This window comes from Branchiostoma floridae, chromosome 15, assembly GCF_000003815.2.
Source record: "Branchiostoma floridae strain S238N-H82 chromosome 15, Bfl_VNyyK, whole genome shotgun sequence".
NCBI lineage: Eukaryota > Metazoa > Chordata > Leptocardii > Amphioxiformes > Branchiostomatidae > Branchiostoma > Branchiostoma floridae.
The window spans coordinates 3,690,993-3,708,722 of NC_049993.1; the positions used below are offsets into that span (position 1 = coordinate 3,690,993).

The 17,730-nt window shown below is 49.0% G+C and overlaps 5 protein-coding genes across 5 annotated transcripts in view; 4 read left to right on the forward strand and 1 right to left on the reverse strand.

The window, feature by feature from the left end:
- Positions 1 to 258: 258 nt before the first annotated feature.
- LOC118432199 lies at positions 259 to 1,440 on the forward strand. Its single transcript, XM_035843727.1, has one exon. It carries the CDS (start codon positions 259 to 261, stop codon positions 1,438 to 1,440), a length of 1,182 nt encoding a protein of 393 aa, XP_035699620.1.
- A 1,284-nt stretch (positions 1,441 to 2,724) lies between these two features.
- LOC118432200 (uncharacterized protein F54H12.2-like) lies at positions 2,725 to 4,062 on the forward strand. The gene has a single exon (XM_035843729.1). It carries the CDS (start codon positions 2,725 to 2,727, stop codon positions 4,060 to 4,062), a length of 1,338 nt encoding a protein of 445 aa, XP_035699622.1.
- Positions 4,063 to 6,750: 2,688 nt separating this feature from the next.
- On the reverse strand, positions 6,751 to 11,371 carry LOC118432201. The gene is made up of 3 exons (XM_035843730.1): positions 9,168 to 11,371; positions 8,898 to 9,065; positions 6,751 to 8,799 (listed from the first exon to the last, which is right to left on the reverse strand). The coding sequence occupies exons 1-3, from the start codon at positions 11,369 to 11,371 to the stop codon at positions 6,780 to 6,782; spliced, it is 4,392 nt and encodes a 1,463-aa protein (XP_035699623.1). The 3' UTR covers positions 6,751 to 6,779.
- A 2,094-nt stretch (positions 11,372 to 13,465) lies between these two features.
- On the forward strand, positions 13,466 to 14,503 carry LOC118432202 (ribonucleoside-diphosphate reductase small chain-like). Its single transcript, XM_035843731.1, has one exon. The coding sequence runs from the start codon at positions 13,466 to 13,468 to the stop codon at positions 14,501 to 14,503; it is 1,038 nt and encodes a 345-aa protein (XP_035699624.1).
- Positions 14,504 to 16,925: 2,422 nt separating this feature from the next.
- LOC118432203 (probable N-acetyltransferase 16) overlaps positions 16,926 to 17,730 on the forward strand; it is a 3,758-nt gene continuing 2,953 nt past the window's right edge. The window contains exon 1 of the mRNA XM_035843732.1: positions 16,926 to 17,087. Within this exon, the coding sequence (XP_035699625.1) occupies positions 16,926 to 17,087 (162 nt within the window). The remainder of the gene's footprint in view (positions 17,088 to 17,730) is intronic.

The window sequence follows — 17,730 nt, forward strand, 5'->3', positions numbered from 1 at the left end:
TCGTTCAATAAGCGTGTAAGAGAGAGAGAGAGTAGGATAGAGAGAGGCGCATGTGCATAAAAGAGGTGCATCTGCATAAAAGGGCTAGCGTTCTAACGAAACAGTCAGTCTCAGAGCTGGAGAGGCACAAATAACACGTATGGGTTGTCTTCCCCAAATCGCGTTCTTGGGCGAGCACTTTTGTGAGATAGTAGACCGCGTTCATTGCGCGTGCATGTGTATGGGAGGCCGAATATTTACGTTCTTTCGTGGTTTGGGATGGTTTCCAAGAATCCCGGGAAGAGGAGGAGAACGAAGGCGGGAGGGGGAAGCAAGCGCTACCCCACCAATCCTGCCGAGGAATGGCACGACGTCCTCCATAGGGTTTACTACGACCCCAGACATCCTGCAGGGTACGGTGGAGTAGGACGGCTCCATCGAGCCGTGCGTAACAAGTACGGAGTCACCCGAAAACAAGTAGAAGCGTGGTTGCGTTCTCAAGACACACACACCTTACACAAGCCCATCAGACGACGTTTTCAAAGGAATCGCGTGATAACCGGAGGAATACACGATCAGTGGCAGGCTGATCTCGCCGATATGTCATCCCTCTCTCGGCAGAATGACGGGTATCGCTATCTCCTGACCTGCATAGACGTATTTTCTAAATACGCGTGGGTCGTTCCCATCAAAGACAAGACGGGCCCCACCTTGGCAAAAGCCTTTCAAACCATCATAGCCGAGGACGAGCAAAAGCCCAGGTGCCTGCAAACGGATCAAGGCACGGAGTTTCTCAATCGACACGTCCAGTCTCTATTGAAGAAGGAAGGGATCAAATTCTTTACGACATTTAGTGTGGAAACCAAAGCCAGTGTGGTGGAGAGGTTCAATCGTACGCTGAAGACGAGAATGTGGAAATATTTCACCGCAAAGAACACGCACCGGTACATCGACGTCCTGAGCGACCTGGTGTGGTCCTACAACCGCTCCTACCACCGCAGCATCAAAATGGCTCCCATCGAAGTGAACGAGAAGAACGAGGGCCTCGTGTGGCATACCCTGTACGGAGAAGATGACATCTCGAAACCTCGGAAAGGGAGAAAACAACCGCCGTCGTTCAAATTTCGAGTCGGAGATTCGGTTCGAATCAGCAAATCTAAACTGCGCCTGGAAAAGGGCTATACGCCTAATTGGACCACAGAGATCTTCATCGTCTCCGAACAAATTGCCCGCCGGCCTCCCGTTTATCGCGTGAAAGATTACGACGGAGAAGTTTTGAGAGGGACGTTTTACGAAAAGGAGTTGCAGAAAGTTACGAAAAAAGACGACGACGTCTATCAAGTAGAGGACATCCTGGACACGCGAAGGCGAGGCAAAAAGAAGGAGTTCTTTGTGAAATGGAAAGGATATCCGGCCAAGTTTAATAGCTGGGTGAGAGAAGAGGACATGGTTCCAATATGATAAATATCGACGCACGCCCGCACATCGGGCATTGCTCAGACGTACCTCGCCATGGCCAATTCGTTTTACGTCACTCTCCCCAGCGATGGGAGTATGGACGTCTTTCAAGAAAACACGGTCACGAATTATCGGACCAAACTGGCTCAGCCCGTAGAACTGTCGGGAGAGTGGGAGGTGGGGCTCGTCGAGATACAATATCCTCACAGCTGGCTGAACGTTCGGGAAGGCGAAAACACGTTGGTGTATTACATGGTGGACGAAAAAGACGAAGGAAATGGTCGGGAATACGAGATCGTCAAAATCTCCGCGGGGCACTACAAGGACGTTTTGCAACTCTTGAAAAGCCTGAACGAGGCCGCCTCCATACGTTACCCTAGCCTCTTCAAGCAACACGACATGTTTGCTTATGACAGCATCACGAAAAGAGTGACCATGGTCCTGCCTCCCATGGCGCAAAATTCGACGACAACGAAGACTTATCTGACGGGGCCATTGGCCGAAAAACTGGGATGGGGAGTAAAAGGCGCCATATACGGAAGCTGGGTACAGGCACCACGTCCAGCCGACCCCGACCTGGGCTTTCACTCCCTGTACGTGTACGGGGATGTCGTGCAGCATCGTCCGATGGGTGGACAGAAGGTCCCTCTGCTGAGAATCGTCAAAATCGAGGGCCAAGACGGGGACATCGTCGATCACCCTATCCCCACGCCGCACTACATACCCCTGGCCAGGAAACGGTTCGAAACGATTGAAATCGATATAAGGAACGACCTCGGCGAACCCGTGCCATTTGTGCAAGGGCGAGTGATCGTAACACTTCACTTCCGACAGAGGCGGTCTTCCTACTTTTCCTAGATATGACTGGACAGCGAGGAGGACAGTTGCCGGTGTATTACGGACGGTCTATGCAGCGTGGTTACGGGTTGGGAGGGATTTTTCGCGGTTTGCTCAGATCCGCCGTACCCCTACTGAAACGAGGGGCCCAAAATGTGGGAAGACAGGCTCTAAAGAGCGGTATGGATTTAGCTCAAGACGTCTTAAACGGTCAAGGGGTCAAACGCGCTGCCAAACGTAGAGCCGGCGAGTTTGGACAACGTCTGTTGTCTGGGCAGAAAAGAGCCAGGGTGCGTGCACCAGTGGGGCAAAACAAAGGAAGAGGGGCGGGCAGGGGAAAGAAGCCATTAAAACGTGGAACGAGACCGCGCACAGCCAGTCGCAAGAGAGCCGGTGCACAGCGCGGACGTACCTCTCCCGATATCTTCAGCTAGTCACGATATAAACGACATGGCCCACATTCACCCCCTGTCGTGTTCCTGCACCAAATCAGAATTGGATCTGTTTGAAGTACCACCAACTCAGACGACCATAACGGACGGTAGATGGGTAGAGTATCATCCGGTGGCCAGTCTCGCCGAGTCTTCCCCGATAGAATTTGACATTCCTGGAGCGGGAGAAGAATTTACGGACCTTTCCCAGACGAAATTGTACGTGAAAGCCAAGATCGTTCTCCCTAACGGCAACGACCTGCCGGACAACGCCAAGGTAGGCCCGGTAAACCTGTGGCTTCAATCGCTCTTCTCGCAAGTCACGGTTACGGTCGCAGGCAAGGACATAACGGATTCCACTAATTGCTATCCATATCGTGCCTACCTGGAGACGCTGCTAAACTTTGGGTCTGAAGCAAAGCAAACGCAGCTGACCTCTGAACTTTTCTATCAAGACACGCCGGGACGACTTCACTTGGTCGACCCCTACCCGAACCCGGCAGATCAGGACGCAGTGGCAAATGAAGGATTGGTGAAGCGTGCCAACATGACCCGCAACAGTCGCGAAGTGGACCTCATAGGACCGCTACACGTCGACCTGTTCCATCAAGACCGCTATTTGCTCAGCAAAGTCGACGTTAAAATCAAGCTGCACCGATCGAAACATCAATTCTGTCTGATGTCGCCTGGAGATCAGTTCAAAATTGTCATCACGGAGGCTGCCGTCTTTCTGAGAAAGGTCAACCTGTTACCCACCTATCAGCTGTCCATCGAAAGTCAACTCAACAAGCAGACGGCCAAGTATGCCCTTAAAAGGGTGCAATTAAAACCTTTTACAATTCCCCGTGGTAATCATTCAGTGTCGAGCGACAATCTGTTCCTGGGACAGGTCCCCAAACGCGTGGCGATCGCTCTGGTGGACAACGCAGCATTCCAGGGGTCTTTCGGTACCAACCCCTTTAACTTTCAACACTTTAACTTGAACTACATCAGTCTCTGCGTCAATGGGCAGGAGGTGCCTCACAAAGCGCTGACACCCAACTTTGCCGAGGGACAGTACGTCAGATCCTACATGAACTTGTTTGGAACGACAGGCAAGCAAGGGCAAGACAGCGGGAACCAGATCGCGAGAAGTGACTACGACAAGGGCTTCACGGTGTGGTGTTACGATCTAAGTCCTGACCTCTGCGGCCTCGGTGGGGACCATTTTAACATAATCAGACAGGGAAACCTTCGCCTGGAGCTGCATTTTGCACAGGCTTTGGATCAAACGGTGGTGGCGGTGGTCCTCGCTGAATTCGACAATCTCCTGGAGATTGACAGGCAGAGAAACATCAGCTTTGACTACAGCAACTAGAGATGGACACGAGACAGATGTACGCCGTCTTGCGGAGCGACAAGAACACGGCACCTCACCTCCGCGGAGTCTTTGCTTCAGATCGGCTTCCGAGGCGTGTACGGGTCTACCCGAGCGCTTACGTCGTTAATACTGACCCAAGCAATAAGCCCGGACAGCATTGGCTGGCCATCTATTTCGACGGGGAAGGACGGGGCGAATTCTTTGATTCTTATGGCCGTGCACCTAATCTGTATCCCCGCCCTATACTAAGATTTTTGCGGAGAAATACGCGCCTTCCGTGGCTTCGTAACCAGCGCCAGATACAAGCTAGACTGTCTACCACCTGTGGGCAGCACTGCCTGTTCTACCTCTTGCACAGATGCAGAAATATTCCGATGACTAACATAGTCGATATGTTTAGCAGTGACTTAGAACTGAACGATGTATCCGTAGCAGAGTTTATAGAGCGTCATTTTGATATAGATGCTCCCGTTGTCGACATTGAGCTCGTCATGCGACAGATAGCGAGAACCCTTGAAGACTTTGATCGAGCGTTTAACGACTAACGTATGCATGGTTAACCATATACTATATGATATAGCTTTAGAGTGTAGTATTGACTGTAGCAAGTTGTTATGAATAAATATCATGAAAACGTACATCGGTCATAGCGTGGTTTCTTTTCCGCACACACCCAATCACACACACACACACAATCGCACACACAAATAAATGGAAAACCAGTCTCTATATCTAGGCCCGCGTCCGAATCACGGGAAACTTTACTTGTTAACGCTATTAAGTCCACGACATTTCCGAGAAGCTCCCTTTTGCAGATGACGTAGTGCCTGCACTGCCAACTTTCCACTTCTTTCCTGGGATTCTTTGAGCGACAACACGACGTCGCTTGGGTTGGGGTGTTGGGAGGACGTCTTCGCTCTCTCCGTCTGACAGATCTTCACCACGGGCGGTGCGGCTCTTGTGACGTTGGATCACGGACAGCCGGGTCGGGTGCCTGATAGCGGCTTCCGGCGCATTGATGCGTGCCAGGCCCCTGGCGAAAGATTGCCAGCCGGTGGGATTGAACCCGTGCCTCCTTTGCATCGCGTCTCTAATCAAGTCGGACACATTTGAGCCTGGGACCACTTGTTTGTTGTAGAGCAACTGTCCCTGATCGTTATAACCGATGATGTCACCGCCCTTGTGTTTGATGACGTTGAGCATCTGTCGTGCGCGAGCTTTCATGGTCTTGGGAAAGGCCTCCAGTATGCTCTTGTCTTCTTTGCCGCCGGCTGCGGGGGTGCTGGGGGACTTTTCATCCGTGGTGGCGTCCGTGGTAGCGGTGTTGGTGACGGTAGGAGGTGAGGACAATACCCTGACCGTGACGGGCTCTGTGCGACGCTTATCTCTGTACGTCAAATAACGCTGCAAGAGTTGTTGGTACAAGGTAGCTTTCTCGTCGTCCGGAAGATCGGGTCGTTCCATCACCGATTTCATTTCCTCGTCCAAGGTAACGGCGGTCTTGACCAGGGGAGAGGTCTGTTCTTGTTGCTTAGCCTGAATCGTTGATAGCAATTCTTGCGGCACGAGTGCCATCTTTCTGCTGTGTTCCATGACGACAGAGCGGCGTTACTTCCGTCCACCTCCAAATAAGGAACTAATTGCATTAATAATAGGACTGAGTAGAAGAGACAGGAACCCACCCTTCTGGATCAACGTCTGTCTTTTCTTGGTCAGGGGAACCTTCTTATCGCCAAGCTGACGCAGAGTGGCTTTGTGCCGAGCCAGACCTTTCTTCTGGGCCGGTGTGAGACGAACGTTGCCCTTCAAGACGTTGTGCGTGCAGTCACAAATCGATTTCAAGAGATCGTTAGGGGCGGACGACAGAATGGCTTTTCGCAATTTCGGGTTGGCCTTGCTCAACACCCGGAGACAATCGGCGTGACGATGTAACCTCTTCGACATCTTCGGCAAAATGAGACCGTGGTGTGGACGAACGGAACGTTTTATCACTTTCTCAGGTACACTTGGGGTTGCGGCGTCAGCATGTTGGTTCTCACGCGCAGGTCCTCAGGCGTTTCGGGATGGAGGTCAAGGAAGAGATGCCCGTACGTCGTCTTATTCACGGCGTCTTCGTAACACTCTCGAAGAAATTTACCGTGCCCCGGGTACATTTGCCGCGCTAACGTGGTGATCATGCTTTGATCCCTTGGCGATTTGAACAGGACGATGTAACTGGAGTTTAGAGAAATGGTTCTTAGGCCTTGAAAGAACAAATTCTGAACGAGAAAAATCACCGACAAGTCACGATGACGGCTGGCTCGGGTAAACAGTTTTGTAACTCTTTGATCCGTATCCTTGGCCGACTCAATCATGAGATCATCAATCACTAGCGCGTTGCGGCATGACGGCTTAATGACGTCATTCCAATTGTTGGGAAGGCCCTCTACGAACTGAACTTTTGACCCTAGTTTCGAAGTCAGCTCGCGGTGGATCTTGTCCTGAAACTCCGAGTACAGCCATACAACGTGTTCAAAAGGCCCGGGATCAAGCCAACTGGCTCCCGTCGTCAGTAGTTTTTGAGCAAAATAAGATTTTCCAGAGCCAGAACAGCCCGCTAGAACCATTCGACATGGATGGTGTATTCTCGCATCCATACCCGCAAATGACGTCAAGTCTGGCCAGCAGTACTATTTATGCGTCTACTATACTATTATAATGACACGCTAGCCTCTCTAAATATCGAGAGGGAGAGTGGTGACCCCGTCATGCTTAACCTTTCGTTTTGGATAGAAGTACGAAAAGGCATCGCGGATTTGCGTGTACGTGTGTATTTCGCTCTCGCGCACGCGAAACCCTTTGTTGATGCCCTGGCCGCTTTTCTTGGTCTGCAAGACGTTCAGGTACTTGAGGTGGTTAATGTCGTTACATCGTTTGCTCACCCCTTTGCAACTGAACTTGTCCTCATTCGTGTCATCTCCGCCGAAACAGTAATACGTTTTACTGCACAGACCGACTATACCGCTCCCGGACCATTCTTCTTTGAACAGCCCGGGAGTGCGCTTGTCGTAAGCCGCGTTCTGCTTGGTGTCTGTTCGGGGAAACCAGTCAGATTTCTCGCGGTTGTACGACTCCCGCATGTCGGGTTTGATCACGGCCTCCAGCTTGTCCGCCGAGATGGCGATATAAGCGGAGTCCGTGTCCATTTCACAGTACTGGAAATCGGACACGTCCACGAACTTCAACATGAAGTCGTAGTAAAAGGCGAGCATACGCAATTTGGCGTATTGGTAAACGAAGAAGCCAATTTGCATGGGAAGGTTAAACTTGATGGTGCGCTTCGCCGACTCAATTTCAAAGAAATTGTCGTCGTTGACCACGATCAGATGCCGAAACCGCAAAGTGTTGATCTTTCGAGTGGCGGTCACGACGTCTTGGCAATACTCGACGTCTGTTTGTTTTTCTTTGTTGGTGACCGTCTTGCCGTAACCCGAATTACCGATCAGCTTCATGGTGTCGGCGATGATCTTCTTGGCTTTGTCCTCGTCGCCCTTGCGCCTCGCATCGCTAACGGCATCTCCGAAAGCTTTAAAACTCGGCTTGGGTCTGTACTCCATCACCTGGTAGATGCGAGTGACCTTCAAGCCGTGGTCGAGATACCAGTTGAGCAAGGGCGAAGCCAAGAGGATCTTTTGACCGAACATACTACCGATGAGCGATCGCCTGGGCTTGGACATAATGCGATGCTTCTCGGCGTACTCCTTCATGTGCTCGCCAATGTCGTCGATGGAAATCTCGACGTTCTTAAATATCGGAGGCATTTCGGCGAAGCGCGACTTGAGATCCGCGGGGACCTCGATGTCGCATTCCACCGTTCCAAACAACTCCTTCGAGCGAACAGCCTGGAGGACGCGTTCGCCGGTCATGTCGGGAAGATGTTCGGTGGGAGTCTTGCGGCCTTCCAAGAAAGACGCCAATCGGACGTCGGCTCTTACCAAGTTTCTCCACTGACATTCCCACATTTCGGTGACCGTATACCCACACGCTCGCAGGTACTCGGTCGTTTGGGCCGTTTCCGCCCGCAAAGTCGCGAAAGACTTGCCGCGACGATCGTTGAAGACTTGGCCTCTGGTCAAGGAGCAGGCGTGACCGTGCCAATAGCAGCCGTGAAACTGAAAGATTTGCCCGGTGTCCGAACAGAAACCGTCCACCGGAATTCGACGTGACCCGATGCGCTTTTCGGTGCTATTGAATTTGTGGCGAATGGCGAGCTTCCGCTCTTGGGCCACCCAGTCTAACCAGTCGACGGCCATTCGTCCCCACTGAGGTGTGGAATATTCTCTTTCGAACCCCGTGTCTTCTCTCCGCCGAATGTAATGGCCGGAGGGCATGTCCTGCATCAGGGCCCACAGATATAACGCATTCGCGTCGTAGCCAATGACCTTTTGACAAGGTTTCGGTTCCCTGCCCGACAATGTCATCTCGTCGGCCCTGATGTAGGTCTTGCCCTTCTCGTGGTACCTATGAAAGATGATGCTGGGTCCCCCCACTATGTTGTCTTTATACAATCTGTACACGTCTTCATTGTCTGGAACAGTAAAGTAAGTATCGCGCGGCAGGTTCATGAAAAGGTACTTAAGTGTTAGACCCGGGACGCTAATGCCGTCCTTAAACATGTCGATGCCCTTGTCCTGGTAGAACTCTGTCATCTTCTGCACGGCTTCCACCATGGGGCTAACGTCCTTGTTGTTGTACCTGTAGGAACAAAGATTAGTCGTGATTTGTTAAGTCCAACCGCTCCGCTCAATCTAGGTTATCGTCTAGGTGTTACGAGATAACGTACAACGACCTACCATATCAAGAAGTCCCTCATGGTCGTCATGCCCTGCTCTTCCCACACGCGCTGACAGTACAGATAATCCTCCTCCGAGATGTCTGACTGGCGTAGGTTGCTATGGAAGGCGGCTCGTGGTGGCAGCCGCGTGTGCTCCAACTTGTCCAAGCTGTCCATCCATTCGTACCTGTCATGTCAATGGGACAAAAAATAACACGTCATAGCACGCTCTAACACAATGTCGGTCACATCACATCAGAATGCAAACAAAAGAAGGCCGTCTACTTACGGAAAGAATCCCTTTGTCTCCTGGCAGCCGTACGCCTTCAGCAGGATCGAGTAGGAGAAGCCCGGCGCCACATAATTGATGAGATCCAGGAATTTCAGGTCGTCCGTTTCAATCGACATGTACGTGTTGTTCTTCTTGATGGGGCGGAGTTTGCTGGTCGATCGCAGCAGCAGCGGGAGGAACACTTTTTTGATGGCGTTAAGGTCATACTTCCCACCGTTGAAACTAAGGACCACCAGCTGACTCATGTACTTGGTCAGTTCCTCAATCAGTTTGGTCATGTAATGTTCTTTCCGGCGTTTTTCTTTTCGCTTCGCCTTGTCAACTATGTCTTTCGGGGATTCTTCTTCCGTTTCTTCTTCTTTTTCCTCTTTCTCCAAATCCCTTTGCCGAATTTCTTCCATCTTGAGCACCGCCCAGTGAAACTTTTCCAACAGAAGGGAGTACGCCTTACGACTGATTTGCTGTAGGAAATTCAACAAGTCTTCAGCCACTTTTGTCGGGTCGCCTTCGGACACGAAACATTCTGGGTCGGTGTAGTCAGGGACGTTTGAGCAGACGCTCACGCTCAAGAGTTCGTGCGCCGCCTCCCACGTCATCTTGTCCGTCTTTTGATCAGTCAGTGGTTTTAGAAGACATTCTATATCGAAGCAGGCGCGGTAGGGATAGTAACGATCTTCTTCGGGGATGACGATCCCTTCGTCCTGCAGCTTTTCAAAGATGGTCTGCGGTAGATGGTAGGCGCCTCCCGGATACTCCTTGTTCACCTTACCGTCGCACGTGCGAATGTGCCTTTCGCAATGACCGCGGTGCGGCCATCTCTTTCCGCATTGCGGACACGCGTATGACTTGGCGTAAGTCTTAAAGTCCTTAATGTAACTGTAATGTTGCTCGCAGAGATTCAGATACATCGTATTATTGTGTGTAGACAGGGGACGCCTCACCAACTCCGCAAAGAAATCGCCATCTTCGGCGCCTTCATCGTTATTGTGCTGTAGAGCATAGACGTACACGTCGACCTCGAACAATGTCTCTATGTCCTCTAGATGTTTGAGAGACACGCCTTTGAACTGCCTGGGCGTTTTACCCACCCACGCCAGGTACTCTTTGAAGAGTTTTTTGGTCGTACCTTCCAGTTTGGTGCGATCGCATTGTCGATGGAGTGCCAGGCACCTGAAAAAGCAGAGATTGTCCGTGTACGGGCCGTTCGTTCCGCTATAAAGGGCGATGATGGACCTGCTATTCCTGACGTAGTCTGTCAGCGTCCCGGGGGCACCGATGGGATGGTCTTTGATCTTGTGGACGTAAAACGTGACGTTCACCATCTTCTGCAGGACCGTTTTGCTGTTGGGGCGCTCCTGGCGTGCCTGCTCCATGTGATCGACTTCTTCGATCTTGTCCAGGAACCGTCGAATACCATCCTCGTTTTCCACTTGGACAGGTTCTGGCAAAAACCCGTTATTATTTTCACAAGGGTAAAAATATCGCAGTGCCCCCGTTTCCCCGTCCTGGAGAATGAACCCGAACGACAGGTTGATCTTAAAGACGGTTTGCTGGTCGCCAAAAATGGCCCATACGTTGTCGGCCAGATCGCTAGGATTTTCGGACTCCAGTCTAAAGTTGTACGTGTCCTGGATGTTTTGTCCCCGCTTGAACTGCGTCCTGATCATGGACCATTTCTGTCTGTACAGATTTTGGACGGCCCCGGCATCGTCTTGGGGAATCAACTCTTCCGACACGTCCTCCGGATCTTCCGCAAAAGGAAACTCGTCGTCGTCTCCTGCGGGTTGAATGTGGCGTCGTTTCGCTCTGGGCCCGTCTGCTGTGGAAACCCTCTTTTGTGGACGGGAGGTAGACGCCACGGGGTGTGTGGCTTCTCTGTGCACCTGCACGGCGTGGGCAGTGTCAAACGCCACGTTGCACGGCTGGCACCAGAACGTGGGGCCCGGCTTGGGTGTATCGTGCAGCCGCCGATGTTGCAGTAGGTTGTCCCGTCTAGGAAACTTTTTGCCGCAAAAATCACACTCGTGCGTGGGTGCGTTCGGGTCGTGGGACTTTTGGTGACGCTTGAAACTGTCGAGACGGTTAAAGGTTTTGTCGCAGATCTCGCAGCGGTAGGTCGTGGTGTCGTGGGACTTTTGGTGACGGGTGAGACTACGTTTTTGGGCAAAGGTTTTTCCACACGTATCACAAGTGAAAGCCATGGCTGTTTGACGGTAGTGTCGATCATTGGTAGGTTCTGAAAGAACATACAAAGCTTTGGTTGAAAAGCTGAATTCGTATCTACTCGCCCCTCTGGTTGTTTCACCAGTGCTTTTGTCATGTTGACCACACACTCATCAGTATTCCGTGACAAACAAAGCAAGGGCTGATATTGCATCGGTGGTCTTTTGTCACCAAACAAAACTGGTTTGCCGGTACGGAATACTTGTTTCGGTATAGCGGAGGAAACGTTCGGTACAAAAACTGTGACACACGTACTGTTACGTTTCAATATTGGTAAAGACATACGTAGCATTCGACATAACAAATACTGATGATATAGCTTATCACATAATCTAGCGTGTATAGTTTTACTAAAAAAATTACTACAGCCATGACACAACAACTACAAGAGTTTTCGTACCGACACGAATCCCCTAGTGTTAAACATAACTCGACACTCCACACGAAAGCTAAACGAAAATGCCCTGGTACAATCCTTGAACAGTTTCTTCAAAACACGTTTTGTTGCAGAGAAAATATTGTAACATATAGTCTAGTTTTACACTGGTTATAAACAACTGTCGCTTGTTTGAGCGATTCTATCAGATGATCAAAGATATGTAGAAAGTGTTTTTCCACTTACCGAAAGAACGAGACGCTCCGTCCGTAGCGGTACTGCGGTAATTAATCCGGGGCACAGCTCGGGTATAATCCAAAGTACGGGGTGACCACCACGTTAACTGACCAGTGCCTCGCTCGTGTTCTTTTTATACTGAAAAGCTTGGCTGGCCCGAATATTGGCATGTCCGTTCACGTTGAATGATGCACTTCCGGTGGCTGTTCTCCCTAAGACGGAAACAAAGCGGCCGTGCCACTTCCGCCCAAGTGAAATCAGTGAGGCGAAACGGTGACAAAACGGTGAACCTCTCCCCGCTCTGCGCTGGCTCTCTATGGCAAGGCGTAGAACCCTTTTGATGATGTTGTTGATAAAGTCAGTTACATTTCCGCCTTCCCTCCCAATTTCCAGAAGACTGGGCCGGCCATGTCACAGTGTACGGCAAACGTTAAGTCCGGCAAGCGCTTAATTCCCCGTTCGTTGTCTTATCTTGGTGCACCATGGGCCGTGGTCGCTGCCGTACGACCTCTCCTTGAAGGAGCCCGTTAGTTCTCATGTCTCTAACCACGTTAGCGGTGTGCACACAGCTGGGTCTATTGTCCCTCCCCGTCTTTTGTGTCCTGTTTTCCGGCGTAACACAATGGCTTCAATACACTGTGCCCGGGGATAAAGGAAAGTCTCCGACTTTCATCTGGGAGGGCGGGCGGCTCAATTGTGTTGGACCAACCCCCCTCTTGAAGCTAGAAAGTGATGATGCAGTGACACTGTGTGTTGGTAGCTTGTGTCATTCACTCAGTGTTGTTGGAAAATAACTGGTTCTGTATGTTTCAGTCCGGCAAGAGAGTGCGTTAAGGCGGAGTGGGTGTCCTCAAGTGGGGTTTTGTGTTCCTAGTGATGTATTGATGTATGGCTATAGATACCAGTCCGTGGAAGGCCTTGTAGAACTAGCCTAGACTGACACCGCCTTTCTTGCAGGGTCGGCCAGCCCAGCTTGTTCTGTAGGTACGACACGCTGGTGGTGTTCCTGTAGTCCTTCAAGACATACCTAGCAGCTCGTTTCTGTACACATTCTGTTTTGTCCATTAGCACATTTGTATTGGCATATTGACGCTTCTGTGGGTACAGTTAGCTGTTCCAAGGCGTATGCACACTAAGCCGGGGTTGCCACTTGTTTCCGACGTAACACAATGGCAGTGTTCAGCGTCGGTGAGGTCAGCTCGGGGCCGTGTTTTGGTGGGTGGTTGTCATAGTTACCTCGGTGGGCCAGAAGGTCAGCCTGACGGCCGTTTCACCCCGACCTGAGCTAAGAAACTACCTATTCCCTAAACTCTACATGTCTGGACCAATCAGAGGACCGACTCGTATCATACAATATATATACATATATGCAAATATATGGTGACATGCTGGGGTATATCTAATGGTATGAGGGTGCTAGCGCTCGCTTCATTTTGTGAGTCACACACACAACCGCAAGATGCTTTCAGCGCAGCCACCGAAGTCTAACCAGCTGTCCGTACTGAAGGTCTCTGTAGACCGAGAGAAGCAGTGTGAGCCCCTACTGCGTGAAAACTCCAGACGCTTCGTCATTTTTCCCATCCAGTACCACGACATCTGGCACATGTACAAGAAGGCCGTAGCATCATTCTGGACAACGGAGGAAGTTGATCTCTCTAAGGACTTGGCGCATTGGGAGAGACTAAATGACAACGAAAAACACTTCATCAAACACGTCCTGGCATTCTTTGCAGCTAGTGACGGTATAGTCAATGAAAATCTGGTTGAGAGATTCACCAAAGAGGTGCAGGTGACTGAGGCAAGGTGCTTCTATGGCTTCCAGATAGCCATTGAGAACATCCATTCTGAAATGTACAGTCTCTTAATCGACACCTACGTGAAGGAGCCACATGAGAGAGAGCGTCTGTTCAGTGCCATTGAGACCATACCGTGTGTACAAAAGAAGGCTGACTGGGCCCTGAAGTGGAGTGGCGACGAGGGGAGCACTTGGGGGGAGCGTGTAGTTGCGTTTGCCGCTGTGGAAGGGATCTTTTTCTCGGGGGCCTTCGCAGCAATTTTCTGGTTAAGGAAAAGAGGACTCATGCCGGGGCTGACTTTCTCCAATGAGCTGATCAGTAGAGACGAGGGTCTACACACCGACTTTGCCTGTCTTATGGTCAGCTACCTGGTCAATAAGCCTAGTGAGGAGCGCATTCACCAGATTATCGACGATGCTGTTAAGATTGAGCAAGAGTTCCTGACGGAAGCTCTTCCCGTGAGATTGATTGGGATGAATCAAGACCTGATGAAACAGTACATTGAGTTTGTCGCAGATAGGCTGCTGGGAGAACTCATGTGCAGTAAGATTTACAATAGCGAGAACCCCTTTGACTTCATGGAGAACATTTCTCTGGAGGGAAAGACCAACTTCTTTGAGAAGAAGGTGGGAGAGTACCAGAAGATGGGGGTGATGTCTTCCTCTGAACAGCAAAAGTTCACGTTGGATGCTGCCTTTTAAAAGTAGAGAATAAAAGAACGAAAAAATCAGACGGTCGTTGTCATGTGTTTTTTTTTTCTTTGTGACAACTAGACCACAAGATGGGAGGGGGGGTTGTCATAGTTACCTAGGAGGGTCAAAAGGTCGACTTGACCCCTGTTTCACCCCTACCCAGAGCTCAGAAAAATACCCCTAGACTAGGCCGTCAGACGATAACCTCTGACCTGCACCACCTTGCACCGCCTGAAAAATAATAGTCAGCGTGTCCCTACTATACTACTGATGGTCGTCAAAACGTCTACTGAATTATTAAACGAAAGTTGCGTAACGAAGAAGACCTTGGTCAATTGGTTAACCATCCTGATGAAAGTATTGACGGAAAAAGACAACCTTTTACCTGAAATCTCTAACTCGTGATACCACTGAGCAAACATACCATCCCTCGCAGATTGTGGTCAATAGTCCTCTATACTTTTTATGGCGCATAACAGCAATCTATGTGTTCACGATGCGAGGTATATCTCTTTAGAGCTGACTAAGCCTAGCTATAGCGAAACAAAAAAAACAAACTTGTGACAGTCTTGAAAAGATGCCTAAAGCCACAGCAAGTAAATCTTATGGATAACATCCGTGCGCTTATTAATTTTCGCCTGATTTCAGATTAAAAAACAAGAATATTTTTTTCCTCTTCGGGGAAAGTCAGATACACCAAAATAGGTTGTGTTGTAGCCTAATAATCATACTTGTAGAAGTGACACTAGGGAGGCAGCCATGACTATAGTTGCAGAAACAAAACTTGTTGGATAGTTGTAAAGGTGTCACCAATATGGAAGCCATGAATATAGTTGCCAACGTGGCAAGTGATACCAGCATACCACACTAGTGTCACTTTTGTAGTTGACTTCTTTAAAACAGGGATGAATGCCTTGTTAGTTGTGATGCAACGCTTTGGCACTTCAAATCTTGTTATTATTTTGAAAATTTAGCCATTTTTTTTACTCATCTCATTATTTTTGCACTCTGCATAGGGTGCCATGCAGGGAATTTACTTACTTTGGCCTAATGTTCTTTTGTAAATACACCATTGTTTAATCAGGGAAGCGTGGTGGTAAATAAGTTTTGTGAAGCAAGGAGGCCCCCTTTAAGTACAGTAAACGATATTGCAGTAGTGCCACTTACAATAGAGACTAAAAAGCCCCACACGTAATGTATAGTCTTGGATCCCTTTATACTATAATTATAGGTCAGTACGGGATATTTGAACCACTGTTTCTATGTAATGACAAAAGCATCTACATTGTATAAGCGAATAAAGAAAACGAAGACAATATTTGTGCTCCAATATCTCATATTACCATTATATAAACAGACCGTCCATAGCAGCTTCTGGTCACTGATGTCCTTTTTTGTACGGACTTTTTCCCTGTTAGTGCCTCCTATAAATATAACAAAAAGCAAATTGTAACGGCCCTTAAAAATGATATGGTTTTAACTTTATTTTCATGATTAAATGCACCGTATTTCTAACAGGGGCACATGTCGATAAGTTATTACATGATACAGTCATTTATTTGGAGGAATCATCACTGTGTGGGCCTCCTCTCTCTCTCTCTATCTCTCTCTCTCTCTCTCTCTCTCTCTCTCTCCCTCTCTCTCTCTCACTCTCTCTCTCTCTCTCTCACTCTCTCACTCACTCTCTCTCTGTGTGTATGTATGTGCGCATGCGCACGTGTGTGTGTATTTGTCTGTACACATGTGTGTCTGTGTTTACTGTATGTATATGTGTGTCCAGTCCTTTAGAATATCTGTGAACAGTAATACATAATAACAGGTAGATGGACTGGGGTGATATTAGGTATGTGGGTACGTCAAGATCAAGCCTAGTCTCCCTGGCGGCTATCCTTGGCACAGCACCAGAATGTCTGTGCCTTGTATATTTTTTCCTGAACATGAACATGTATATCCATTGTTAGATTATGATCTAAAATTACTCATCATATCGCACAATTTATTTTGTAAGATCTTTCTAGTTTGTTTCCTGGCTATGACTTTTGAGGGGCGTTTCATTCCTCACTGATCGCATATCTGCTAGTGGTGAGAGGTATGCTTGAGGCAGTTGTTATGTACTAAGTCTTTACCCTGCTCTCAGAGGAATGCCCTGTTTTAAGCTTATATATATATATAGTAATAGTACTGGGTATAGTTCTTACATTATTGTTTAAAATTATTTGAGTACCTCCTTTTCGGTGTACTATTACTAACTTATAGTTTGTATATGACTGTGTAAAGTTTTTTTTTGTACCTACATAATTTGTAACATTTGTAAATTAGATGTAATTCAGTGCAGACAGAACTCTGACACTGCGATTTCTGTATAAATATCTATCTATCTTGTACTGAAGCTATGCCGTTGTTGTTTTAGGACGGAGACGTACTGTCCCGGATGACTGTAAGAGACGTCAGTCACGACGACTACGAGGTCGTTATGAACATGGCGTCCCCGGATACCTTTCGGGACGGCTTTGACTACCTGCCGGCCAAGTTTCACAACTATGTGGACGATCCAGATACGATGTTTCTCCTCTGGGAGGTCGATGGAGAAGTGGTAAGAGTTTGTTTGTTTGAACCTTTGTTTATTCATAAAAGCTTTGGGTTTCACCACGTAAAGTACGGCGTGCCTCAGGGATCAATACTTGGGCCCCTCCTTTTCATCATATACGTTAACAATATTCCTGAATGTCTCCAGTCTTGTGACATGTCAATGTATGCAGATGATACTGTGATCTTCTACAGTCATAAGAAATCCACCAACGGTCGGTGTGGAGATAAACTATCTTCTCTGCCGTTTTTTTTCTTCTTCTGGGAGAAGTGTGCGTGAATGTAGTTAACGCTAGTTCACATTTAGCCGTTGGGTAACGTATCTCCGTTGCTTTTAGAAACAGGGTATTTGGGGATATCACGTCGACAAACGTTGGTTCCAAAGTGCAATATATTGCATTCTTAATGTACTACCCGTCGGCTTGATGTACCTAGTAAATACCCCGTTTTGAAATACAACGGATATAGTTTTAGCCTCCGTTGCAGTCTTCGGAACGGGGCTTGGTTTTTTTTTGGGGGGGGGGGGGGGCGTTGGTTCGCGATTTTCAAGGTTCTCTTGTGCCGGAAAGGGAGTTTGCAGTGGAAGGGAGTTTGCTGTGATAGAGATTCTTTTCCACCTCCGGGATTAGACGGTGCCAGCCCGTATTACC